Source organism: Corvus moneduloides, chromosome 4 (assembly GCF_009650955.1).
Source record: "Corvus moneduloides isolate bCorMon1 chromosome 4, bCorMon1.pri, whole genome shotgun sequence".
Lineage (NCBI taxonomy): Eukaryota > Metazoa > Chordata > Aves > Passeriformes > Corvidae > Corvus > Corvus moneduloides.
The window spans coordinates 73,403,818-73,431,737 of NC_045479.1; the positions used below are offsets into that span (position 1 = coordinate 73,403,818).

Genomic DNA, 27,920 nt, shown 5'->3' on the forward strand with positions numbered 1-27,920 from the left:
CGCTGGGTAGGGTGCCGGGTTCTGATTGGTCGACGCGGAGGGGGCGGGGCCGCCCGAGCGCGCGGGGCCGCGAGCGCCAGGAAAGGGTGAGGTGGGGGGGTGGGGGGGGGGAGGGCGCGACCATTTCTGGGCAACGGGGGGGGGGGGCAGGGAAGGGGTTCCCTTGGGAGTGGGGGAGCCGTGGGAATGTGGAGGCCCTTGGGAATGAGGGAATCCTTGGAATTGGGGGATTGGCACTGAGGGGACCCGTGGCAATGGCGGGGGATTGGTATTCCAGGAGCTTTTAGCACTGCGGGGGACCCCTTGGCATTGAGGGGGCTTTGGGAATGGGGGCTCCTTTGACATTGGGGGCGCCCTTGGAAATGGAATTCTTGGAATTGAGGGGTTTGGCAACGGGAGGGGGCACAGGGCAGGGGGCCCTTGGCTGAGACAGCGTTAAAAAGTGGCTTCCTTGGCATTGGGAGGCTCCTTGGAAATGGGGGAATCCTTGGAATTGGGGGATCGGCACTGAGGGGACTCTTGGCACTGAGGGAGCCTTGGGAATGGGGGACCCTTGGAAATGGGGGAATGCTTGGAATTGAGGGGTTCGGCAAAGGGGGAACGCTTGGTAACGGGGTGGGGGAGTGAGCGGGGGGCTCTTGGCTGAGAAGGGGTTAAAAAGGGCATTCCTTGGCGTTTGGGGGGTCTCCTTGGGAATGGGGGAATCCTTGGAATTGGGGGATCGGCACTGAGGGGACCCTTGGCGTGGAAGGAGCCTTGGGAATGGGGGGCTTGGCATGGGGAGAACTTGGAAATGAGGGGATCCTCTGGACGAGGTCGGTGCATCCATGTGGGAAAAGGGTTTGGAAACGACGTTCTGGGGGGAAATGGGGAGCGGCTCCAACTTTCTCCCAAACGTTTCTCGTCCCTCTGGAGCTTCCCCCGTCCTCTGGTGGCAGATCCTCTCACTTCCCGGCTGGAATGTCATCTCCCGGCTGACATTCCCGGTGGGATGGAAGCCACAGGCGCCCTGCCGTGGTGTCAGCCACAGGAAATCTCGGGAAAACGGGAAAAAACAGGAACGCGGGTGAAGGCTGAGCGAGAAATCCCATTTTTATGTAGAATCACAGAGTGATTTAGGTTGGAAAAGATCCTTAAGATCATCAAATCCAGCCGTTCCCTCAGCACTGCCAGAGCCACCACGTCCCTAAAAGCCACGGGACTGTCTTGGATCGGTTTTTTTTTTTCCTTTTATTTGCCTCCTTTTCCATGTTTTGAAGAAATTGGGATGTTGGAAAGCAGCCTCCCCGGGGAGCTGAGTGCTTTTTAACTCTGCTCGGCTGAGCTGACTCGGCTGAAAAGGAGGAAGCAGCACATCCAGAGAATCATTTCGGTTGGAAAAGAGCCCTAAAATCATCCAATCCAAGGAATAACCACGCTGATCCTTGGATCCTGCCCTGCAAGGACAGCGGATTTTTTTTTTTTTTTTTTTTTTAAATGGCTGCTGCAAACGTGTGAAATAGAAACAAACAAATTAAAGGAAGCGAAAGTGAAACTGCTGCTCCTGGCAGGAGGAAGTTGATCCCGTGACAGCGATTCCTGCTGCTTTTGGGGATCTTCCTGAGCATTTTTTGTGGAAAAAAGTTGCATTCTGTGGATTTTTTTTTTTCTGGCCAGAAGAGAGGAGTTTGCGCCTACTCCACGTAAGGTTTGATTATTTTATCAGAATAATTCCTGGGGGGATTTCGTGCTGCTTCTTAACTGCAAGTGGGTTAAATTTCCTTCATAATGGAGGATCCCAGCTTGGATCTGTTTGGGAAAGGTCGGATTGATCTTCCTGGGGTAAATCATTGTCGTTTTTCCCGTGGGATGGAGACTCCATGGGCATCTTGGAGATGCAGGAGTCACTTTGCATTCCCACAGATGTTGAAGCTGCTTCCTCCGTGTGGTGTTGGAGAAAAAAATCTGGAAAACCTTCCAGGATTCTGGGGGTTTTTTTTTGTTGTCCTCTTGTTCCAAAGCCTCGTGGTGGAACCAACATTGGAGTGACTGCAAACAGAATCCCAGAATTCCGGACCGGATTGGGTTGGAAGGGAATTTAAAGCTCCTCCAATTCCACCTCATTCCATGGGCAGGGACACCTCCCACTGTCCCAGGCTGCTCCAAGCTCCATCCAACCCGGCCTTGGACACTTCCAGGGATCCAGGGGCAGCCACAGCTGCTCTGGGAATTCCATTCCAGCCCCTCCCTCCCAGCCAGGAATTCCTTCCCCATATCCCGTCTATCCCTGGTCTTAGCCATTCCATCTTGTCCCATGCCTCCAGAAAAACTCCTCGCTGAAACACCGGGACCTCTAAAAATTCCTGAGGGGAAACCGTGCTTTTGTGCTGGTGGATTCAGTGTCATCGTTCCCTGACAGTTTGGATTTGGGGCTTTTCCTTTTATTTTTTGTTCTCCTGTGTGGAAACAGGGATGAAGAGGTTCAAGAAGAGGCACCTCACAGCCCCCGAATGCGAAGCTCTGGCCCAGAGCGCCGAAGGCTCCTCCCCCCTCAGGCAGCCCCTGAGCCAGGGACGAGGCAGAGGAGGAGGAAATCGAGGCCTTCATCCCACCCAGGGGACACGGACACATCCCAGAGGTGCTGCCTGGGAATTCTGGGAGCGAGCTGGAGCCCCTCTGCTCTGTGCCAGGCTGGGAGAGCTGGGAATGTTCCCCTGGAGAAGGGAAGGCTCCAGGGAGAGCTGAGAGCCCCTTGCAGGGCCTAAAGGGGCTCCAGGAGAGCTGCAGAGGGACTGGGGCCAAGGCCTGGAGGGCCAGGAGCCAGGGAATGGCTTCCCAGTGCCAGAGGGCAGGGCTGGATGGGAGATTGGGAATTGGGAATTGCTGGCTGGGAGGGTGGGCAGGGGCTGGAATGGAATTCCCAGAGCAGCTGGGGCTGCCCCTGGATCCCTGGCAGTGCCCAAGGCCGGGTTGGATGGAGCTTGGAGCAGCCTGGCACAGTGGGAGGTGTCCCTGCCATGGCAGGGCTGGCACTGGAGGGGCTCTGAGGTCCTTTCCAACCCAACCCATTCCATTATTCCATGAAAAAGCGTTTCCTTGACTAATTCCCTTTCTGAGAGAGTAAGTTTTTGTTTTATTTATTTTATTTTATTTTTGGTTTTGTTTTGTTATTTTTAATGTTATTTTACAGTATTTTAATATTATTTCTATGATTTTTATGTCGTTGTTCTTTTATTTTGTTATTTTGTATTTTATTTTCTGCCTTTATTATTTTTATTTTCTTTAGGTTTTATTTATTGTATTTTAATAATTTGCTGGTTTATTCCATTGCTTTATTTGTTTACTTTATCAATTTTATGGATTTTACATTATATTATTTCAATTTTATTTTATTTTTGAATTTTATTTCAATATTATTTTGTTACATAATTTTATTTTAGTGTTTTTTTAATGTTATTTTCTTTATTTTTATTTATTTCATGTCATACTTTATATTAATTTTTAAGCTTTATTTTATTTATTTTATTTTTGTATTTTATTTTATTTTAATATTCATTTTATTCATTTTATTTTTGTATTTCATTTTATTTTAATCTATTTTATATAATTTAAAATTTAATTTTTAAAATTTAATTTTTAAAATTTATTTAATTTTATTTATTTTATTTTTGTATTTCATTTTATTTTATCTTTATATTTCATTTTATTTATTTTATTTTTGTATTTTATTTTGTGTAATTTTTAAATTTAATTTTTAAATTTTATTTTATTTCTGCATTTCATTTTATTTTTATATTTCATTTTATTTATATTTTTTGTATTTTATTTTATTTTTATATTTCATTTTATTTATATTTTTTGTATTTTATTTTATTTTTGTATTTAATTTTATTTGTTTTATTTTTGTATTTAATTTAATTTTATTTTTGCGTTTCATTTTATTTTTTTTTTGTATTTTATTTATTTTATTTTTGCGTTTCATTTTTTTTTTTTTTTGTATTTTATTTATTTTATTTATTTTATTTTTGTATTTCATTTTATGTGCTTTATTTTATTTTATTTCATTTTAATTTTATTTTATTTGAGGCCTCAAAATCTCTGCTGCCTCCCGCACCTGTGGCTGAGCAGACAGGCAGAAGGCAAGGAAAAATCATCCTGAATTATTCCTGAGTGCCTCAGTGGCCATGGAACGTGGGATTCAGGCCCATTTTGATTGGAATTTTGCCTGTACCTCACTCTCTCCCCAGAGAACATTCCCTGCTGAGCTGGGACCTGGCACCAAAATCCCAAATTCAACTCCCGAGTTCTTCTGGAGCACCTGGAACAGCTCCCACCTTCTGGGAGGAGCCGAGCATTCCCTGATTTCCATGGAATTCATCCCCACTCTCCCCCTTTGTGCAGGACCCGGCCGGCAGAGGAACATCCTGGATTTCTTCGGAAAACGACAAGAGAAGCAACAAGTGGGGGCTGCAGGGATGAGGAGCTGTGGGATCAAGGAAGAGCCGCTGGATCCCTTTTTCCCTGGATCCAGTGATTCCTTCAGGGACACGAGGGACACCAGCAGCAATTCCTCGCTTTGTCTGGATGACCAGGACTTCGTGGCAGCTCCCAGGGGACATTCCAGGAAAAGGGCTCTTCCCACTGCGGCCTCAGGCGTTCCCAAGGAAGAGCAGGATCCGTGGGGGGAGCCTGACAAGAAAATTCCAGACCTGAGCCGGATCAAGCAGGAATGTGAAGACCTGGAAGTGGAACCGCTTCCCGACACCCACTACGGGCTCCTGGGCACTCGGAACTGGGAAGTGCCTCAGGGAACGATGGAAGATCTTCCTGCCGAAGTCCTCAGGAATATCTTTGCCTTCCTGCCCGTGCCGGATCTGTACCAGAACCTGAGCCTGGTGTGTCACTCCTGGAGGGAGATAATCCGGGATCCGCTGGTAAGGAGTGCTCTGGGATTATCCCATGGGATCATCCATGCTCTGTCTGGCTCTCTTTGTTCCTTTGAATCCCTTGATTCCTTGAATTTTTAGGTCTCCTGGACCTAAAATTGCCACCCTCTATCCAAAGTCCATCTTGGAGCCGCATTCCTTCCCATACATGGAAAGAAGGATTCCATAAAATCCCCTTTCAGTGTTGTTTTTCCTGAGGGATCATCCAGGGAATTCCTGCTTGATCCCCAAGCCTCTGGGTGTGTTTGTGGTGTCTCCTGTCACCTGATGGATTTAGGGGAAAATCCTGGAGCTCTGTTTTTATGGATTTTGGTTCATCCGGAGTCAAGGCGAACATCTGGAAGTTATTTTGGCAGCAGGAATGATCCCTAAATCCCACAAAAAGCAGCTTGGGAACAACCAGCCCTGCTCCCCATTCCCACTGGGAACACTCAGAGTGGTGGTGAGTGCCCTCAGCCCACATTTTGATGGAGATCCAAGTTTTCCTTCATGCCATTCCCATCGATTTGGATGGATAAGGCTGGACACGATGCAGGAGTTGTGCCACGGGCGTGCAGAGCTGCAGAGATGGGATGTTCCCAAATCCTCTCCCACATCTGCTCCTCCCTTCCTGACACATCCGAAAACTCCATCCTCCCTGGTTTTCCTGGAGAAATCCAAACAGTGGGATTGGGACGACAGCCCTTCGTGGACTCAGGGATTTTAAGCCTCAGAGCAGATCCCGGGCACGGGGTGGAACATGTGAATTAAATGGATGAATTTATGGAATGTTTGGATGTTTGAAACTGGAGCAGCACCGCCCTGTTCCCATCGTTCCCAAAAAACCAGCCCTGTTTGCAGCCTTTGAGGCTTTTTGCCTCTTTTCCCCTCTTTTCCGTCTTTTTTTTCCCCTCTTCTATTTCCCACTTTTTTCCCTTTTTTCCCCTCTTTTTCTTCTCTTTCTTCCCCTTCTTCTCCTCTTTTCTCCTCTTTTCTCCTCTTTTCTCCTCTTTTCTCCTCTTTTCTCCTCTTTTCTCCTCTTTTCTCCTCTTTTCTCCTCTTTTCTCCTCTTTTCTCCTCTTTTCTCCTCTTTTCTCCTTTTCCCTCTCTTTTCCCCCTTTCTTCCCCTCTTTTTCCCCTCTTTCTTCCTCTTTCTTCCTCTTTCTTCCCTCTTTCTTCCCTCTTTCTTCCCTCTTTCTTCCCTCCGTTTTCCCTCCGTTTTCCCTCCGTTTTCCCTCCTTTTCCCCTCCTTTTCCCCTCCTTTTCCCCTCCTTTTCCCCTCCTTTTCCCCTCCTTTTCCCCTCCTTTTCCCCTCCTTTTCCCCTCCTTTTCCCCTCCTTTTCCCCTCCTTTTCCCCTCCTTTTCCCCTCTCTTTTCCCCTCCTTTTCCCCTCTCTTTTCCCCCCCCTTTTCCCCTCCCTTTTCCCCTCCCTTTTCCCCTCCCTTTTCCCCTCCCTTTTCCCCTCCCTTTTCCCCTCCCTTTTCCCCTCCCTTTTCCCCTCCCTTTTCCCCTCCCTTTTCCCCTCCCTTTTTCCCTCCTTTTTCCCTCCTTTTTCCCTCCTTTTTCCCTCCTTTTTCCCTCCTTTTCCCCTCTCTTTTCCCCCCTCTCTTTTCCCCCCTCTCTTTTCCCCCCTCTCTTTTCCCCCCTCTCTTTTCCCCCCTCTCTTTTCCCCCCTCTCTTTTCCCCCCTCTCTTTTCCCCCCTCTCTTTTCCCCCCTCTCTTTTCCCCCCTCTCTTTTCCCCCCTCTCTTTTTTCCCCCTCTCTTTTTTCCCCTCTCTCCCCTCTCTTCCCTCTTTTCCCCCTCTTTTCCCCCTCATTTTTTCCTCTTTCCTTCCTCATCTCCCATTCCCATCCAGCTCCTTTTTCAACTCCGGGACTTTGGGAGCCTCCTGGATTGGCTCCTTGCCCCTGGAATCCCAGTTCAGAATGCTGGGAGCTGAAAGCTGCTGCTCTGTGCTTCCCATTCCAGTTTATTCCTTGGAAAAAGCTCTACCAGCGGTACCTGATGAAGGAGGACACGGCCCTGCGCAGGGTTGAGCAGATCCTGCAGGAGTTTTCCATAACCAAGGAGCAGGAGGGATGTGTCTTGGGGCTGATCAGGTGAGTCCATTTTGCACCTGTAGATCCTCAGATTTTCCTTGCTTTGGGTTTTTTTCCATTGGATCCCGGGATTTGCCGGGAGAGGGATGGGTTTGTCTTCTAAACAGGTGGGAGATGTGGGAATGCAGGAGGAGAAGTGATTTTAATCGGAAAAAACACTAAAAATAGGTACAAAACTTTCCTTTTCTTCTTCTGAGTCTGTTTGGACACAAGATCCTGGAATCATGGAATTATTTAGCTTGGAAAAGGCCTCGAGGACATTGAGTCCAACCATTCCCAGCACTGCCAAGGCCACCACTGCCCACATTCCCAAGTGCCACATCCACAGGGATTTGAAATCCCTCCGGGAATGGCGACTCCACCCCTGCCCTGGGCAGCCCATTCCAATGCTTTCCAACCTTTTCCATGGAGAAATTTTCCCTAAAATCCAATCAAAACCTCCCCTGGCCCAGCCTGAGGCCGTTCCCTCTCTCCTGTCCCTGTTCCCTGCCAGCAGAGCCCGACCCCCCCGGCTGCCCCCTCCTGTCAGGGACTTGTGCAGAGCCACAAGGTCCCCCCGGAGCCTCCTTTGCTCCAGCCTGAGCCCCTTCCCAGCTCCCTCAGCCGCTCCTGGGGCTCCAGCCCCTTCCCAGCTCCATTCCCAAGCCCAAAACTGATCCCAGGATTCCAGGGAATGTACAGGTAGAGGATGAAATCTGGAAAGGTAGAAAGGGGCTGGAATTAGTCTTGCCCTGCCTGATGTGGAGCTGTAGAGACCATGATTCCATGATTCTATTTCCAATAGAATTTTCCTCTTTTCCCATTCCTGGAAAGCAGATTTCCTGGATCTGCACTGATTTATCCCCTCACAGCTCCCAACCAGCCCAATCCCAAGACAAATCCTTGAGAACCACAAGTGCTTTGCTCAGATCCCTGTGATCCAGAGAGCAAGGGTGGAATTGGGTTAGGAGCAAGGCGGATCCGCCTTCTGGAATCATGGAATGGTTTGGATTGGAGGGAAACCTTAAAATCATCCTGTTCCAACCCCTGGGCACGGAATTCCACTAAAGGAGACTTGGAGACAGCCAGAAGGAACTTCCAGGCTGAGGGCTGGATGCAGGAAGTTATTCCAGGTTCTGTGTGTCACAGAACTGGAAATTACTCATCTAAATGACTCCTGGCGCAGGAATGGGCTGGAAATCCGTGTTCCAGCTGCTGCAATTCCATGGGAAACACAGCAGGGATGAATGAAACCTCCTGCAGCCTCTCTGGGGGGGCTTTGGAGGAGAGACAATTTCCTTGGAGAGTAAATCCCTTGTTGTTCCTCCTGCACAGGTTGGTGTCATCCACGGCCACGGGCCCGAAGGTGGATCCCAGCGCGGTTCTCCGGAGTTTGGGAAGCCATCCCCTCTTCCCAAAGGCTCAAGTCTGTGTGCTCCACAAATTCCCAGACTTAAAGAGCAAGGCAGGGGTGGGTTTTATTCTTATTTGTGGTTTTTTACCAACTTCCTGCTGCTTTGAGGTCCCATCTCCCCCCTCCTGTGTCCCAAGTTTCTCCCTCTGGGATAATTCAGGCCGACTGAGGAGGATTTAACAGCTCCTCATGGAATTTTCCAGCATCCAAGGGGGATGTTTTCCATCCTCCCGAAATCTCCAAGCTTTCTCCTCACTCTCCCTTGTCCTTGCCCACCCCAGCCTGAGAAGATGTGGGCCATCCTTGCGGTCATGGTGCTGTTCTCCGACGGCGTCGGCGACATCCGGAGGCTCCTGGAATGCCTGCGGAGCCCCCGCTCCGAGCTGTCCGTGGTGGAGGTGACCGAGGTGCTTTACTGCATGGCCACGCTGCTGTTTGCCATGAGGGACAGGGGCATTCCCATCACCAACAGGTCAGGAGCTTCCCATTCCATCCCTGCCACGCCCAGGGACGCTTCCCACTCTCCCAGCTTGCTCCAAGCCTGGCCTTGGACATTTCCAGGGATGAGGCAACTACGGCTTCTCTGGGAATTCCATTCCAGGGCCTCACCACCCTCCCAGTCAAGAATTGCTTCCCAATATCCCATTATCCCTGTCCTCTGGCAGTGGGAAGCCATTCCCCCTTATCCTGTCACTTTTCCAGGCAGAATTCCAAAAAAAACCCCCTTTTGTCCCCAAAATAAAAGCAGGATTTCAAGGAACTTCCTGCTCAGCTCCAACAATTTCACGTTTTTATTTCCTCCCCAAAATTGATTTATTTTACTTCATTCCAAGTCTTGGGAGCTCCTTCCCTCACGATCCTTTTGTTCCCAAAACCAAAAGGATCTTCCCCACAGATTCCTTCGGATTCCATCAGGATTGCAGTGAGGATGAGGATGAAGGACACAGGTAAATCCTTCTTGGGAGAAAACTGGCAAGGAACTGGCCTGGAGAATGAAACTAGCCAGGAATTAGATGGCTCTGGAAGCTGGGAGTTCTAACCCAGCCTGTGGGACATGGAGAGGTTCATCCTCTGCTTCCTCAGGGAATTTGGGATATTTGTGTGGGCTGTTAATGATGGATAATTGCTGGATCAAGTCATTAACCTGCAGAAAATGTGGCAGGATGGCCCTGGCCAGCAATGAGAGTTGTGCTCAAGGTCAAAATCCAGGGATTTTAGCATCTCCAGCCCAGAAAAACTGGGAATGACCACACTGAGATTTAGGGAATCAGGAGGAAATGTGTCCTGGAGGAATTGCCTGATCCCTGTTTGCAGCCCTGCAGTAATTAATATTCTGAGAGTTCACATCGTGGTGGGAGACACACAATCTGTCCTGAAGGGTGGAAGAAAGGAGCAAAACTGCCCTGAAAGAGGGAAAACCACAGTGGGAAAGCCCTGATGGAGAACCCAGGTTAATTTTAAACCAGTCGTTGTCAACACAATGCAAAGCAAAGAGTCTCTTTGCTCTTCCCTCTGCAGTAAAAAACCACCAAGAATTCTTTTCAGAGTTCAAAACCTCCCACAAAACCATCCTGAAACAAAAAGTGCTTCACTTTAAAATCCCAAAGCAGCCCCAAATTCCCTCTCAGCTCCCCCTACCCCCAGGCTCTGCTGTTGATTGTGGTTCAGGAGAGCAGAATTATCCCGTGGACTCTGATCCCAGGTTGTGTTTGCATGGAAGACCCTGGAACCCAAAGCTGGCAGGGCTGAGGGAGAGGCCACACTCAGAGCTGTCCCCACGGTGCCTTTGCTGGCACTTTTCCGAGCAGAATTCCAAAAAAAAACCAACCATTTTCCCCCAAAATAAAAGCAGGATTTCAAGGAACTTCCTGCTCAGCTCTAACAATTTCACTTTTTTACTACCTCCCCAAAATTGATTTATTTTACTTCGTTCCAAGTCCTGGGAGCTCCTTCCCTCACGATCCTGTTGTTCCCAAAGGTTCCTGGTGGTGCAGGTAAATCCCACCAATTCCTTCAGGATTGCAGTGAGGATGAGATAAGGATGAAGGAAACAGGTAAAAGCACTTCAAAATATCCATAATTTCCTGCAGAGCTTGAGGGTTTTTTTTGGGGGAAGTATCCAGGATATTGATGGTGTTGAAGCGGCTGCAGAGGTTTAATTTGTTATTAATGATTTCTCAGCAATAATTCCTGGTTGATCCTTTTTTTTCCCAGGATTCACTACAATCTTTTCTACTGTTTGTACCTGATGGAAAATGCCTCTGGAATTGTGCAGCCTCTGGAAGAGGGAAGAGTGGCTTCCAGGTAATCCTGGTCCAGGTGATCCAAGCAGTGCCCGGAGTCCTGAGGGAATGCTGAGCATTCCATGGAATGGGGAGCAAAATGTTCCACAGCAGGAAAAGGTGGACATGGATGAGGAGCTGATCCTGGTCCTTGCCACCTTCTCCAGGAATTCCCAGAGGAAAATCAGGATTGGGCCTTAAATCTGTGAAACTGGAATTGCCGAGTTTAAATTCCCTGCTGGGTCTGTCATGGAATCATGGAATGGTTTGGAATCATCCAGTGCCACCCCTGCCATGGGCAGGGACAGCTCCCACTGTGCCAGGCTGCTCCAGCCCCAATGTCCAACCCGGCCTTGGGCACTGCCAGGGATCCAGGGGCAGCCCCAGCTGCTCTGGGAATTCCATTCCAGCCCCTGCCCACCCTCCCAGCCAGCAATTCCCAATTCCCAATCTCCCACCCAGCCCTGCCCTCTGGCACTGGGAAGCCATTCCCTGGCTCCTGTCCCTCCATGCCTTGGCCCCAGTCCCTCTGCAGCTCTCCTGGAGCCCCTTTAGGCCCTGCAAGGGGCTCGCAGCTCTCCCTGGAGCCTTCCCTTCTCCAGGGGAACGTTCCCAGCTCTCCCAGCCTGGCACAGAGCCAGTAAGGAATAAAACACTTCCCTGGCCTGTGGAGATCCAGGCTTGGTTCCCTTTCGGCTGCAGTTACCCTGGATTGAGTCATTCCATTCCTTATCCTTACCTGGAGAAGGGGAATGGGATAAATCCATCCAGCACTGAGGTCTAGCAAAGATAAAACTGGTTTTAATGAGCTTAAGGTGCCAAATTCATTCTTAAAGCACAGCTTAGTCCCTTAAAAAGATATTTTCCTGGTTTTGTGTGTGATGTTTTCCTGTATTTCCTAAAAAAATCTTTCCCAAGTTTTTTTATTTTATCTCCAAAATTTTCTCATTCCGTGCTTTTCTCCTTTTCCCAAAAACCAAATTGCTCCCAAGATGGGATGGGATCAGTCAATCCCTGGTTTCCCTGTTAATTTGTTTTATGTGGGAGGATTTAGTTTAGGGATTTTTAAATCCCTAAAATAAATGAGAATTTCTTTATAAATTAGAATTTCTTTTAGGGATTCCGTTCCCACTTTTGATTGGAGTTTTTTCCCCTGTTTTTAGTGGATGTCAGACTGTGTCAGATGTCAGTGGTGTCAGACTGACCCATGAGCAGCAGAGGATTTTGAATCACAAGATTGAGCCTGGCCAAACAGTGAAAATTATGGCATTTGCAGGTAAGAGCCCAAAATGATGTTGGAAAAATCAATGGAAAATTCCCAGTCTGCTCCTTCCCTCCCTGATCCCTCTGTCCGAGGGACTGTGAGATCCCAAAGGGATCAACTTGTGCTGGGATAACAAATTTAAGGGAAAACCTCCCAGAAATGGAGGCAGAATAAAAACGCTGAAGGGAGGAGTGGGAAAAGGTGGAACAGCCCTGCAGATCCCGAGGTTGGGAAAGGAGGGAGATTCTCCAGGTGCTGGAGTAGAGATTTCCCTGTAACTCCTGGAGGAAGAGGGAATGTCTGAGGGAGGCTGTGATCCCATGGGAATCCCTGCTGGAGCAGGGTCCTGGCAGGAGCTGGGGATCCATGGAGAGAGGAGCCCACGCTGGAGCCGATTCCTGGTGGGATTTGTGACCCCACAGGGACCCCAGGCTGGAGCAGTTCCTGAGGGACTGAGCCCATGGCAAAGGGATCCAGGCTGGAGCATTCCTGAGGGACTGAGCCCATGGCAAAGGGATCCAGGCTGGAGCATTCCTGAGGGACTGAGCCCATGGCAAAGGGATCCAGGCTGGAGCATTCCTGAGAGACTGAGCCCATGGCAAAGGGATCCAGGCTGGAGCATTCCTGAGGGACTGAGCCCATGGCAAAGGGATCCAGGCTGGAGCATTCCTGCAGGACTGAGCCCATGGCAAAGGGATCCAGGCTGGAGCATTCCTGAAGGACTGAGCCCATGGCAAAGGGATCCAGGCTGGAGCATTCCGGAAGGACTGAGCCCATGGCAAAGGGATCCAGGCTGGAGCATTCCGGAAGGACTGAGCCCATGGCAAAGGGATCCAGGCTGGAGCATTCCTGAGGGACTGAGCCCATGGCAAAGGGATCCAGGCTGGAGCATTCCTGAAGGACTGAGCCCATGGCAAAGGGATCCAGGCTGGAGCATTCCTGAGGGACTGAGCCCATGGCAAAGGGATCCAGGCTGGAGCATTCCTGAGGGACTGAGCCCATGGCAAAGGGATCCAGGCTGGAGCATTCCTGAGGGACTGAGCCCATGGCAAAGGGATCCAGGCTGGAGCATTCCTGAGGGACTGAGCCCATGGCAAAGGGATCCAGGCTGGAGCATTCCTGAGGGACTGAGCCCATGGCAAAGGGATCCAGGCTGGAGCATTCCTGAGGGACTGAGCCCATGGCAAAGGGATCCAGGCTGGAGCATTCCTGAAGGACTGAGCCCATGGCAAAGGGATCCAGGCTGGAGCATTCCTGAGGGACTGAGCCCATGGCAAAGGGATCCAGGCTGGAGCAGGCAGTTCCTAAAGCTGTGCCAGGATAGGTTTAGGTTGGATGTTATAAAAATTCCATCCTGGAAAGGCTTATCCAACCCTGGCTCAGCTGCCTGGGGCAGGGATGGAGTCCCCATTGCTGGAGGGATTTAAAAACCCTGTGGATGTGGCACTGGGGGACATGGATGCCCTTGGAACTGCTGGAGAATGGTTGGGCTTGACCTTAAAGAACTTTTCCAACCTAAATAATTCCATGATTCTCTGAAATCGGGGGTGAAGTGGAATAGTGGAGTTTGGACAGCAGGAGAGGGAGGTTGAAAAGAATAATTTCTGGAATCATTCATTCCTGACTCTGGGTATTTTATTCCTTATTTTCCTCTCCTCTCCAGGCACAGGGAAAACCTCGACCTTGGTCAAGTACGCGGAGAAATTCCCGGAGCTGAAATTCCTTTACGTGGCTTTCAACAAAGCTGTGGCAGAGAAGGGGAAAAATGTTTTTCCAAGGAATGTCACGTGCAAGACATTCCACTCCTTGGCATTCGGAAGCATTGGGAGACAGTGAGTGGGGAATTCTTTGTGGAAGCAGGGAAAGGACAAGGAAAAGGAAATGGTTTTGAAGGAAACCTTTGGGATCTGAGGCAGCAGAAATAATGGGAAATTTGTTATTTGTGGTTTCCAAATGGATCCAGTTGGATGCTCCGGGGATTTGAGCATCCATGGGAGCCTGGGGAATCCCTCCTTGCCCTGCTCTTGCTGACACAGACCCTGTTGCTGTTTTGGGGGCAGCTCAAAGCCAAGGAGCTCCTCAGAGGGAGATGGAAATCCACTGGGAATGAGATTTTCCTGCTTCCCATTTCCGCTGGAGCGGCACAACCACTCCAGGCTCTGCTTTTCCTGAGCAGAGGAATCAATTTCCTTATCCTGAGTTGTTTTAATGATCCAATTTCTGTCCATTGGAGCTGGGGATAGGAAGGAAAACGAGCCATGACCTGGAAAAAGAGAGGAATAAAAGAGGGAAATCCCATTCCCTGGCTCTGCAAACAGTCTGGAATTCCAGGGATGAGCTCAATTTTCCATCTCTAAAATATCTAAAATCGACCAATTCCTGCTTCCACCACGACAAATCTGTGCAGGTTGGAAAGATATTCCATTCTAGGAATAATGAGGATGGATTGGGATATAAATTGGAGCTTTCTCCAGGGATAGTGCACCAAAAAAAAAAGGGATTCCTGTGTGTTTTAACATCTCTTTTATCTTTTTATCACCTCTGGCACAGCTACAAAGACAAAGGCAAGCTGAACTTCTCCAAGATGTCCGCTTTCTCCATCAGCTTCCTCCTCCGGAACCGTAAGGAGCAATCCCTGTTTGTGAGAGGGAAAACCGTGTCCCAGACTCTGGAAAACTTCTTTTCCTCCCCGGATGAGGAGATCTGTGAGGAGCACACGCCCGTGTGGTTCAAAAACACTCACGGGCGAATGCAGCTTATGAGCCAACAGGAAAAGCAAGTGAGTTTAGGGGATGCAGCCTCTGGAATTGTCCAAGGTTGGATGGGGCTTGGAGCACCCTGGGATAGTGGAAAATGTCCCTGCTCATGGCAGGGGGTGGCACTGGATGGCATTTGAGGTCTCTTCCCACCCAAAGCATTCCATGATTTTATTGAACAATCCATGTTCAGCCCCCCCCTCCCAAAATGTTTCGCAGGGATCTTCCCATGTTTCAGTGAAATTCGGGAAGAAGGGCTGGGATTGGGGAAAACTTCAGCCAGAGAAAGCGTTGGGGGAAATCCTGAGCTCTGCAAGAAAGCAGAGGTTGGAAACGACATTCCAAAGAAGTTGGGAGGAAGAATCAAAGATTGGGAGGAAGATGATGCTGTTTGGGAAAAAAGGGATAATCCCAGTTTTCCCTAAGGGATATTTCCAGCCAACCTCCTCACCAAATCCTCGTGGATCCCAGGAGCTCCTTGGGATGGGAAAAAAGTGTCTGGGGCTTTTTGGGGAATGGCTTCCTGCTGCCAAAGGGCAGGGATAGATGGAATATGGGGAAGGAATTGCTGGCTGGGAGGGTGGGCAGGGGCTGGAATGGAATTCCCAGAGCAGCTGGGGCTGCCCCTGGATCCCTGGAATGTCCAAGGCCAGGCTGGACATTGGGGCTTGGAGCAGCCTGGGACAGTGGGAGGTGTCCCTGCCCAGGCAGGAGGTGGCACTGGAGGGGCTCTGAGCTCCCTTCCCACCCAAACCATTCCATTTTACGGATTGATCCCTAATTTATCCCAATCCTTGTGTTTTCCCAATTCAGATCAATGTGGAAGAGGCCAAAGAGATTTGGCACAACATGAAGAAGCTGGATGGAGACGCAGAGAAGAGATACAAGATGACTTGTGATGGTAAAAGAGATGGCAAATCCCTTGGGATAAAGGGCTGGAGTGGAAAAATCAACAGATTCATGCTTCCTGCTTCTGGCTGAGCATCCAGAAAGAGAAAATCCCTTTTTTCCTGCCACTGGCTCACCAGGGAATATCCCTCTGGCTCAATTTTTCATCTATAAAATCCATTAAATGAACAAATTTTCCTCCCACCAGGACAAAAATGTGCAGATTTTCAGGATATTCTGGTTTTTTTGTGGCTAAAACTTGGGCCCAAAAGTTGGAAGTTGCTTCCAGCGCATCCTTTCCTCTGGATAGTGCCAGAGATAACTAGGAAAAACCTTTTTCTGGGAATTTTTGGGGGCATTAACAAGTTTGGAGTCATCAAATTTGAGATTGCAAACGGAGACAGAGATTTTTTTGCAACCCCTTCCAAATGTCCTGGAAATTCCAAGCAGGAAGTAGGGCCAGAAATGGTACCAAACAACCGGAAAAAAAAGGAAGAAAGGGATTTGTTTGAAAGATCCTGGTGGTTTATGCCGAGGGAATTCCCCTCTCCCTGAAATTCCTGATTTTTTCCCTCAGGATATTTGAAGCTTTGGCAGCTCAGCAAGCCCCAGCTCTCAGGGTACGATGCCATTTTTGTGGATGAAGCCCAGGATTGCACTCCAGGTGAGTTTTTCCAGGAGCTGCAACTCCAATCCCACTTCCAGAGGGGATTTCCATGTGCTCAGGGATGTGGGAGAAGCGTCTGAACTTAAATACTTGGAATTTCAATAAATTTACCCCTCAGGTTTTACCATTTTACCTGAGCTTTCCCTTGGGTTTGGAGCAGGTTCCTCCCTCACGATCCCAACCGAGCTTTTCCTTCGTCAGCCCTGAGTTTGGAGCAGGTTCTTCCCTCACCATCCCATGTTTTTCCCTGCAGCCATCGTGGATATTGTGCAGTCCCAAAAATGTGGGAAAATCCTGGTGGGAGACCCTCACCAGCAGATTTACACCTTCCGAGGGGCCGTCAACACCCTTTACGCGCTGCCTCACACCCACGTGTACTACCTGACCCAGGTGAGGGCATGGTTTTCCATGGATACAGCCCAAATCCAGTGGGAAGGCTTTAACAGGCACACTTCCTGCAGTTTGGCACCCTGCAGGGTTTGCTTTTCCCTGGATTGCTGGAGAATCCAGCACTTGTGGGCCTTTAGTGGAGTGATCCCATCCCGTGGCTGGAAAAGTGGGAGCTGGGATAGAGACCTTGTTTCAGGGAGATCCTTTCTTTTGAGGAGATTGTACCTGGAATGCTGGATCCAGCTGTGGGATCCAACAGCAGCAGGACCTGGAACTGCTGGAGCAAATCCAGAGGAATCCATGGAGCTGCTCCCAGGGCTGGAGCCCCTCTGCTCTGGAGCCAGGCTGGGAGAGCTGGGAATGTTCCCCTGGAGAAGGGAAGGATCCAGGGAGAGCTGAGAGCCCCTTGCAGGGCCTAAAGGGGCTCCAGGAGAGCTGCAGAGGGACTGGGGCCAAGGCATGGAGGGACAGGAGCCAGGGAATGGCTTCCCAGTGCCAGAGGGCAGGGCTGGGTGGGAGATTGGGAATTGGGAATTGCTGGCTGGGAGGGTGGGCAGGGGCTGGAATTCCCAGAGCAGCTGGGGCTGCCCCTGGATCCCTGGCAGTGCCCAAGGCCAGGCTGGACATTGGGGCTGGAGCAGCCTGGGACAGTGGGAGGTGTCCCTGCCCATGGCCAGGATTTCTAGGAATATTTTGAGGGGTTTTGGTGCTCATTCCAAGAGAAAAGTTCTCCAGAAGATTTTAAGAATGACCAGGATTTCCAGGAATATTTTGAGGGGGATTTTGATGCTTTTTCCATGAAAAAGGTCTCCAAAAGGTTGGTGGGAATGGTGTACTTTGGGTCTAAGGATGACCAGGATTTCCAGGAATACTTTTGGGGGAATTTGTTGCTCTTTCCAAGAGATAGGATGTCCTGAAAGTTGGTGGGAATTGTGTGATTTTGGTCTAAGAATAACCAGGATTTCCTGGAATATTTTGGGGGGATTTTGATGCTTTTTCCACGAGAAAAGCTGTCCAGAAGCTCGGTGGGAATGCCATCATTCCATACAGAGCAATGCTTTGAGAGGTTCCAGCAGTTCCCTGTGCTTTTCCTGCTGATGCCGGGATTTTTCCGTGCAGAGTTTCCGCTTTGGCCCCGAAATCGCCTACGTGGGAGCCGCGATCCTGGATGTGTGCAAAGGGATCCGCAATAAAACCTTGGTGGGAGGAAACCAAAAGGGTGAGGTGGGATTGGGAACGGGGGAGAGATTCCCGAAGAATTGGAGTGGTTTGGGATCTGAATCGGGATGGATTCATTTGCTAACTCTAAATAATAAGATAATGATAAATATTAAAGGGTGATGAAATTGATACAATTTAACGGTTTGAATTTTATTTAGATTTTATTTAGATTTTATTTAGATTTTATTTAAATTTTATTTAGATTCTATTTAGATAATATTTAAATTTTATTTAGATTTTATTTAGATCTTACTTAAGTTCTATTTAGATCTTATTTAAATTTTATTTAGATTTTATTTAAATTTTATTTAGATCTTATTTAAGTTTTATTTAGATTTTATTTAAATTTTATTTAGATTTCACTTAAAATTAATAAATTTTATTTAAATTTTATTTAGATTCTATTTAGATTATATTTAAATTTTATTTAGATTTTATTTAGATCTTACTTAAATTTTATTTAGATCTTATTTAAATTTTATTTAGATTTTATTTAGATTTCACTTAAAATTTCTTTAGATTTTATTTAAATCTTATTTAGATTCTATTTAGATTTTATTTAAAAATTATTTAGATTTTATTTAGATTTTATTTAGATTTCATTTAAATGTATTTAATTTTAATGTTAATTTAATTTAACTTTAATTTGAATTTCATTTAGATTTCATTTAAAATTTATTTAAATTTAAATTTAATTTTAAAAGTATCGAAATTTAATTTAAATGTAATTTAAAATGTATTTTAAATTTATTTAAATTTAATTTGAAATTAATTTAAATTTAAAATATGGTTGAAAATAAATATTGAATTAACTTTCTAACATTAAATTAAAAATGTAGATATTAAATTCGTTAAAAATGTAAATATTAAAGTAATAATGAAATTCATTCAAATGTAAATATTAAAGTCATAAAAATGTCAATATTAAATGAAAAATGAAATATAAAACTATAAAATAAAAGTATCGTAAAATAGAAAAATAATTTCCTAAAATTAAATAAATAATAAAATATAAACAATAAAATAATAAAAGAGAAAAAATAAAATAAATATTAAAATATTAATAATATTAATAAATACCAATCGTTAAGTTGATACTGTTTCATTTAAAAGTTCAATTTTATGATTAAATTGACTTTAAAAGTCAAAACTTGAACTAAATTTCTGAAATTAAATAAGTAATATTAATAATAAATATTGATCAGTAATTAAATTCAGAGTTTAAGTTTGAAATTTAAATTTAAAATTTAATTTACGTTTAAAGTTTGAAACAAATTAGTTAAATTTATAAAACTGAATAAATAATATTATGAATTAAACTAATAACAAATAAATTAAGAAAATTAGTCTAAAAATGTCAATTTAACATTAAATTTCGGTTTATATTTATAAAAATGTTATTAAATTAATAAAATTTAATAGTAATAAGTAATAATAAATATAAAGAGTAAATAAATTAAATTAAGAGAATTCGTTTAGAAATTTAAAGTTAACATTAAAGGCTAAAAATGTAAAAGAATTATTAGATTTGTAACTAAATAATGATGCTAATGATAAATATTAATACATATTAACAATTAATTGAAGTAAGGAAATTAATTTTAAAATGTAAACTTAAGTTTAGGATTAAAAGATCGATTGAACTTTTAAAACTAAGTAACAATATTAAAGATAAATATTAATAATACATGTTAAATCAAGAAAGTTTAAGAGTTCAAATTAAAGTTTAAGATTCAGTAATTAAATTTATTAAACTAAATTGATAATAAATGTTAATAAATACTGCTGATAAAGATGAGTCAGGAATTAATTAAATTAAGAAGATTAAAAAATAAATTTAGAAGGAAATTTAAGTTTCAAATGTAGAAACTTTAAATGCATAAAGCTAAATTAATGAGGACTATTAGTAATAAATATTAACAATTGAATTAAGAAAATTAGCTTAAGAATTAAAATTAAGGTTTAAAATTAAATAATGGAATGAAATCAATTTGAATATTGATAATAAATATTAATAATAAATACTATTGATAAATATTAGTCAGGAATTAATTAAATTTTAAAACTTTACATTTAAAAATTAAATTGAAAGTGAAATTTAGGTTTAAAATATAAAAACTTTAGATGTATAAAACTAAATTAATAAGGACTATCAGTAATAAATATTAACAATTAAACTAAGAAAATTAGCTTAAGAATTGAAATTAAAGTTTCAAATTGAACAATTAAATTTATAAAACGAAATCAATAATAAGTATTGATAATAAATCTTAATAAATACTGCTGCTCAAGATGAGCCAAGAATTCATTCAATGAAGAACCTTTACATTAAAAAGCTTAAATTAAAGTGAAATTCCAGTTCCAAAGGTAAAATCTTTCCGTGCCTAAAAGGGGAATTATTAATAAACATGAATTAACGGATTAATTAAATAATAATACTTAACAAGTGAATTCTTTGATTAATCCAATTCACTTCCCAGTGACTATTAGTCATAAAGAATTAAAAAACGAAGCAGTCAATCAATCGATCGATCGATCAATCAATCATCCTGATGGATGGGGGCGTTGGGACGGAATTCCTGCGGGGAATGGCCGCGGATAACCGGGAATTGCCGCTGCAGGAGACGTGAGGGGAGGCCGCGCCGGGAGGATGGCCGTGCTGTCCCGGAGCAACTGGAACGTGTTTGAGGACGCCGTGGAATTCACCGGGAGAGACCCCCCGGCCAAAATCCACGTCATTGGGGTGAGGGGAGGCAGCCAGCAGGGCTTCCCAGTCCGGCTCCAAGGATTTCAGTCAACATTCCAGGAAAAAGCAGGAATTTCTTGTGGCCAGGGATGCCCTTATTCTCCAAGCTGACCAGGCCTCATCCTGGTTTTGGGCTCATTTGTCCCGTTTTTATGAGGAGTGGAGCAGGGAAAGAGGGATGGATGGGTGGCACAAGCCGCTCCAAGGATTTAAATGAACATTCCAGGAAAAAGCAGGGATTTTTTGTGCCCAGGGATGATATCTGGAGCTGTTACTCTCCAACCTGACCAGGCCTCATCCCGTTTTTAGGCTTCTTTGTCCCATTTTTATGAGGAGTGGAGCAGGGAAAGAGGGATGGATGGGTGGAAGAAGTAATTCCAAGGATTTAAATGAACATTCCAGGAAAAAGCGGGAATTTTTTGTGGCCTTGGAAGTTGTTTGGAGTTGTTACTCTCCAACCTGACCAGGCCTCATCCCATTTTTAGGCTTCTTTGTCCCGTTTTTATGAGGAGTGGAGCAGGGAAAGAGGGATGGATGGCTGGAAGAAGTAATTCCAAGGATTTCAGGCAGCTCTGGCTGCCTTTGGCACAGCATTCCTGCATTATGGGAATAAAAATCATCTGGAATTGCAGGCTGGGTGGAAAAATAGGGAAAGAACAACCATTTTCCATGTTCTCTTGAGAGACAACAAAACTGGTGGAAGCTGGAGAGCTTGGAGCCTGATTTTGGGAATTTCACCAGGTTTGGAGCCTGATTTTGGGAATTCTGTCAGGTTTGGAGCCTGATTTTGGGAATTTCACCAGGCTTGGAGCCTGATTTAGGGAATTTTAGGCTGATATTTCAAATTCTCCATCCTTTTCCCAGCCAAATTCCAATTCAAGGAGGGTTTGAACTGCTCAGGACTGAGAATCTTTGGCAGTTTGGAATAAATCGAATTGAAAATACAATAGACTCAATTATTACTATTGTTACTATTATTAATAATAATAATAAAATTAATAATACTATTTTAAATGTCGGCAATATTATAATTATTATTAATAATATGTTTCTTGATTGTTGTTGATTCTTTATTATTTATGATTAGTAATAGAATAATAATAATAATAATAATAATAATAATAATAATAATTTTGTCTGTGTTTTAGGGATTGGCAAGATTTGGCCTAAGCAGAATTTATGACATTTGGAAGCTCAGCCAACCTGCAGATATCAGGCAGAACTGTGAGTATTTCCTTCTCCTTCTTTTTCCTGGGATTTTTTTGGTTTTGCTGGAAATTAAAGCCCTTTTTGATGGTTAATTTTGTATTTCCTCATTCATTTTTTGGCCAAAATGTGATTTTTTTTTAATGGTTTTATAACAGGCTGGGCTATTTTAGCTGCTTAATTCCAGAATTCCCAAAATTTGGGGATTGTCAGGCACCTTTTCCCAGCTTTCCACTGTGACTCCTTCTTTTCAGTGGGAGTAAACCCAGAATTTGGGATTTTTTCCCTCTGTTTTTGAATTTTAGATCAGTTTGGATTTATCTTAGGCTTTGCCTGGATTGTTTTGGTTGTAAAGCTCCCTTTTTAAAATTTCCTTTAAAATATGGAATAACATTCAGGATAAAAAGTCAGGGAAAAAAATCAGGAACAAAATTCTGGATAAAATTCAGGGAAAAAATTAAGGAAAACAATCAGGAGGAAAAAAATTCAGGAGAAAAAAATTCAGGGAAAAAAATTCAGGATAAAATTCAGGGAAAAAAATTAAGGAAAAAATTCAGGAGAAAAAAAATTAAGGAAAAAATTCAGGATAAAATTAAGGAAAAAATTCAGGAAAAAAATTCAGGAAAAAATTCAGGGAAAAAATTCAGGATAAAATTCAGGGAAAAAAATCAGGATAAAATTCAGGAAAAAAATCAGGATAAAAACTCAGGGAAGAGAATTCAGGACCAAAATTCAGGATAAAAGTCAGGAAAAAAGAATTCAGGATAAAATTCAGGAAAAAAATAAGGAAAAAAAATCAGGATAAAATTCAGGAAAAAAGTTCAGGATAAAAATTCAGGAAAAAAAATCAGGAATAAAATTCAGGAAAAAAAATTCAGGATAAAAATTCAGGGTAAAAATTCAGGATAAAAATCCCTCCTTTAAAATCCAGCAGCAGCAGACAAATCTTTTATGGAGAAAACAAAGAATTCACCAATTTACCCCAAATAATTGATTACATGGGTGTTATTCCCAATTTTTCATGAGGCGAACTTCCAGGAAAATTCCTTTGGCAGCCGGAAAACAAAAGGGAGCTTAACGCAGGATGGAAGAATCTTCATTAAACCTTTCATTAAAAACGAAAAGATATCAAATCAACTCATCCTCCCTTCCAGCAAACCTCGTGATTAACGATTCCTTCATCAAGAAATGGGAAGAAACCGAGGGATTCATCGGACTGAAGGAATACGCGGAGCACGTCGACGACAGAGAGCTGCAGCTGAAGATTTCCATCGTGGAGAAACACAGGGAACGGATCCCGGAGCTGGTGCAGAGGATTCAGGGAAGCCACGTGTCCCGGGAATCGCTGGCAGGTGGGCACACGTTGTGTCCCTGAGCCAGGAGCCCAAGTGGAGCTGTTGGCCAGCCCTGCTCCGGCTGGGAATCCTCCTCATCCTGCAGAACGGCTGCGGCCGGGCTGAGTTGGGTTTTTAGGGAGAAAGGAGGTGGAACAGGAGCTTTTGGGATTGGAGCTGCTCTGCTCTGGAGCCAGGCTGGGAGAGCTGGGAATGTTCCCCTGGAGAAGGGAAGGATCCAGGGAGAGCTCAGAGCCCCTTGCAGGGCCTAAAGGGGCTCCAGGAGAGCTGCAGAGGGACTGGGGCCAAGGCATGGAGGGCCAGGAGCCAGGGAATGGCTTCCCAGTGCCAGAGGGCAGGGCTGGATGGGAGATTGGGAATTGGGAATTGCTGGCTGGGAGGGTGGGCAGGGGCTGGGCTGGAATTCCCAGAGCAGCTGGGGCTGCCCCTGGATCCCTGGCAGTGTCCAAGGCCAGGCTGGACATTGGGGCTGGAGCAAGCTGGCACAGTGGGAGGTGTCCCTGCCCGTTTGGGATTCCTGTTGGAATTTGGGGAGGGGACAAAGCAATCAAGTAGAAAATTCCTCAAATACAGAGCATTGCTGTTTGGGAATGTGGCTGGAGCTTCGGATGCCAACCAGGAATCTCCCTTGGCACAAAGATCCCTTCATCCATCTGGATTCCCCACAGAGGAGCTTTGCTCCCCATTTAAATTTGGGAGAAGGGGATTGGAAGCAGAATGAAAAATGAAATGAAATGAAATGAAATGAAATTAAATTAAATTAACAATACCATTTTTGCTGCAGGGACTGATCCTTTTTCCTTCTTTTTTTCCACACCTGCTGGATCTAGATTTTCTCATCGGGACCGTCCACCAAGCCAAAGGCCTGGAATTCGACACCGTTTGCATTGCAGATGATTTTGTGCAAATCCCTTCTGTCAGTGGGGCTTTCCTGAGGGGAATGAACATCATTCCTGGTAAGGGAATCCCAAAAAGTGGGAAAGAAAAATGTGGTGAGGGGCTGGAGCATGGGAACAGAGCTGGGAAGGGGCTGGAGCAGCTGAGGGAGCTGGAAAGGGGCTCAGGCTGGAGCAAAGGAGGCTCAGGGGGGACCTTGTGGCTCTGCACAAGTCCCTGACAGGAGGGGGCAGCCGGGGGGGAAATCGGGCTCTGCTGGCAGGGAACAGGGACAGGAGAGAGGGAACCGCCTCAGGCTGGGCCAGGGGAGGTTTTGATTGGATTTTAGGGAAAATTTCTCCATGGAAAAGGTTGGAAAGCATTGGAATGGGCTGCCCAGGGCAGGGGTGGAGTCGCCATTCCCGGAGGGATTCCAAAGCCGTGTGGATGTGGCACCTGGGGATGTGGGCAGTGGTGGCCTTGGCAGTGCTGGGAATGGTTGGACTCGATGCCTCAGAGGCCTTTCCCAACCTAAATGATTCCCTGGTTCCCTGATTCCAGGATCCTGTGTCCAAACACAGTAAGGAGAAGAAAGGGAAAGTTTGTACCTGTTTTCAGAGCCCTCCCAGGGATTTTTCCTATTAAAATCACTTCTCCTCCCCCATTCTCCTGCACATCTTTTCCAACCCTAAGGATTGTCCAATTCCATGAATATTCCCGCTTGGAGCTGTGTAGCAACAAAGACCAACCCAGCCTTGGGAAAGGCACTGCTTCCCGGGGGCTCATGTTTTGAAGGAGCTGCTCTCTGCCCAGGGAGCAGAGGGGATCCAGGGGCTGGGGAGCTCCTCAGGAGCCAAGCCCGTGCCCCAAACAGGAAAACGGGAAGCTGGGAGTGGCTTCTCCGGGTGTGCAGAGTCCTGCCTTTGCCTGGAGGGAGGAATGTGGGATGAGGCAGGAGCTGTTGATGGTGTGGGGACCTGCACAGCAAACTCAGGGCCTGCCAATTCCTGCTTTCCCAGAGAAACACCCTCTGTCCTTCCAGAAATGGAATCCTGGAATGGTTTGGGTTGGAAAGGACCTTAAAGCCCATCCAATTCCATGGGCAGCGACACTTCCCACTATCCCAGCTTGCTCCAAGCCTCATCCAAGCTGGTTGAGGCATTGGAAGAACCACAGAGCTGTTCATCCTTGTTCCCTAAATCCATGGATCATCTCTCCTCCGTCCTAGGCAGGACCCCTGAGGATGAGTGGAACCTGCTCTACGTGGCCGTGACCCGAGCCAAGAAGTGCCTGCTGATGTCCAAATCCCTGGAAAACCTTTTAATGTTGGCTGGAGTAAGTGAAACCTTCCCAGGGCAAGGAAATCCTGCTGTGGGCTCATTTAAGGCCCACTGCACCAAAGGATTATCCTGAGATCCACCCTGATCCTAGGATTCATGCCGTGGACTGTTCCTTGTGCTGGCACACCCCAGAATAGCAGGAATTGCTTTTATTCCTGCATTTTGCTGCTCCATGAAGAGATTCCAGTAGGAAGACACAAGATTGCAGTGGGGTTTTTCCCACATTCCCTGCATTTGGGTGTTGTTTTCCACAGATCCTGAGTTCTTATCTCCATGGAACTGTGTAGGTTCCCTTTTCTCTGCCTCCAGTGGCTTCCAGCTCTTCCTTTATTTCCTTCCTTTATTTCCTTCCTGCCGTTGGCTTCTGCCAGAGTTTCTTCATCCTCAGGAATTTGGGGTTTTGTTCCTTCTTTAAATCCCATCACGTTCCAAGTCACTTCCATAGGGGTTAAAAAAATAATGGAATAACCTGTTCCAGCCCCTCAGCTCCCTCTGACGGGTGATATTCCCTTTTTCCCTTGTTTCCTAGGAGCGTTTCCTTCGGGTGGAGCTGCTGAGTGAGGCTGGGAAGGACGAGGGCAGAGCTCCCATCACTTGTTGCATATCAGGATGTGCAAAATCCCTGGAATTCAGTTCTGGGCTGGTGGTGAAGAAGCTCCCATTGACTCACGTACGTCCCTTCCCTGGGATCTGGGGTTTGGGAGCTTTCCCAAGCCATTCCAATCCCTGTTCTGAGCAGGGATCTCGGCTCCCCATCCATTTATTTGTGTGAATTCCAAGGGTGATTCCGGGTCATGTTGCACTTCCCACAGATCCACTCCGTCCTGAACATCCCATCTGACACCTCAGATGGAGCCGGGTTTGGGGTTTTGTTGTGTCAGATCCCGTGTGTGACTCTCGGAGCCCTTGGAGCATCCATCTGGGATTGGCACAGCACTGCTGGCCCCAGAGACAATCCAACTTTTGGGGTCAGGTTTGGGTTCGATCCCACCTGGATCCTTGTCCAGAGGGTGCTGGAAAGACCAAGCTCCATAGGGAACGTGAGGTCAATCTGTGGAGCTCCGTGTCCAGGACAAGGGATGACAGCTCCGAGCCATCAGCAGGGACAGGAGCAGTGACAGGAGGAGAGGGAACGGCCTCAGGCTGGGCCAGGGGAGGGGCAGGCTGGATATTGGGAACATTCCTTCATGGAAAGGGTTTTCAAGCATGGGAATGGGCTGCCCAGGTGGAGTCCCCATTCCTGGAGGGATTTCAGAGCCGTGTGGATGTGGCACTTGGGGACACGGGTGGCCTTGGCAATGCTGGGAATGGTTGGACTCCATGTCCTTAAAGATCCTTTCCAACTATTCCATGATTCTGTGCGGGATTGCCTTGCTTTGGGCACGTCATGGCTCCCTTGCCTGGATGTGAGGGGGTTGTGGCAGAACTTGGAAGCAGAGGTTGTGTTCCTGCAGCTTCCTCTTCCCTGGAATCTCCTCTTTTCCTCCCGCAGAGCGACGGCAGCCGGGATCCCGGGGGATTCCTGTGCCAGGCCTGCACCTGGCAGTGCTTCGGCTCCCTGGCTCCGCTCACCTCCTTCCCAACGATCAGGGAAGAGCCCGGCCAGCTCTAACAAAGCCCTCCAGCTTCCCTGAACCATCCTGGATATGGGATAAATCCTCTTGGCACATCCCAGCTCCAAAATCAGGTGGATGTCGGAGCAGGATTTCAGCCCAGCTCCAAAATCAGGTGGATGTCGGAGCAGGATTTCAGCCCAGCTCCAGAGGAACCTCCAGGCTCCCTGGGGAAGATGTGGTGCCTTCCCTCCAGCCCTGCCTCATCCCCCAGGAGCTGGGAAGTGGGATATCGAGAGGAATCTGCACTGTAGGAATGGGATCGGACAGAGCAGGGTTCCTTTTGGAGCATTCCCCCTCTTCCTCCCATCACCAGTGTCCAGAGTGCCCGAATATCCCATCGTTCCTGGAAATCCCTCTGACCCACTGAAAAAAGAGGAAACACAATGCTGGAAAGTATCCAAAGAAAGTTTATTTTTTGGAAATGAACTTTTCCTGCCCAGCCATGGGAGGAAATCCTTAAGCTCTCCTGGTGAATTCCTTTTCCGTCCTTGCAGCCAGGAGATTTCCCTGGACTCTTTCCCTTCTCCCTGCAGCCAGCCAGGAGGGAAGAAATGGGACAGCAGCAGAAAAATTCCTTTGGTTTGGTTTCAGCCAAACTCAGGGACAAACTGAAGAGAGATTTCTAACCCTAAAATTAAATTTATAGCCAAAAAAAAGCCTTAACACTTCCTTTTTGTCTCTTCCCTTCCCTTAAATATCCTTAAATATTTCCCAGCCCTCCCAGGAGCACTCTTGTAAATCCGGGTGGATCCTGCTCTCCGTGCCACAACTCCAGAGCCTATGCCATGGGAACTCGAAATTGAGAGTGGTTTCAGGAATCTGCCCGGAGCTGCTGCAGAAGCTCTCGTGCATCCTGGTTTTTTCCATGGTTGTTCATGGAACTGCTTCCCTCCCTCTCCTTTCACTTTCAAAGCCG

General features: G+C 46.2%; 1 protein-coding gene across 8 annotated transcripts; it reads left to right on the forward strand.

The window, feature by feature from the left end:
- The first annotated feature begins 45 nt into the window (after positions 1–45).
- On the forward strand, positions 46–27,464 carry FBH1 (F-box DNA helicase 1). Of its 8 annotated transcripts, none has more exons than XM_032105641.1 (22): positions 46–86; positions 2,450–2,617; positions 4,381–4,913; positions 6,874–7,004; positions 8,319–8,454; positions 8,679–8,869; positions 9,231–9,344; positions 10,612–10,701; positions 11,843–11,955; positions 13,607–13,775; positions 14,494–14,722; positions 15,513–15,600; positions 16,165–16,251; positions 16,508–16,644; positions 17,764–17,863; positions 20,487–20,608; positions 21,760–21,835; positions 22,972–23,169; positions 24,003–24,128; positions 25,277–25,383; positions 25,918–26,058; positions 26,881–27,464. In XM_032105641.1, exons 2-22 carry the CDS (start codon positions 2,452–2,454, stop codon positions 26,998–27,000), a joined length of 3,174 nt encoding a protein of 1,057 aa, XP_031961532.1. In that variant the 5' UTR covers positions 46–86; positions 2,450–2,451; the 3' UTR covers positions 27,001–27,464. The 8 variants fall into 8 exon arrangements, with proteins under 8 accessions (XP_031961532.1, XP_031961536.1, XP_031961531.1 ...); XM_032105640.1 differs by lacking the exon at positions 46–86 and adding an exon at positions 701–1,687; XM_032105639.1 differs by lacking the exon at positions 46–86 and adding an exon at positions 701–1,682.
- Positions 27,465–27,920: the final 456 nt, after the last annotated feature.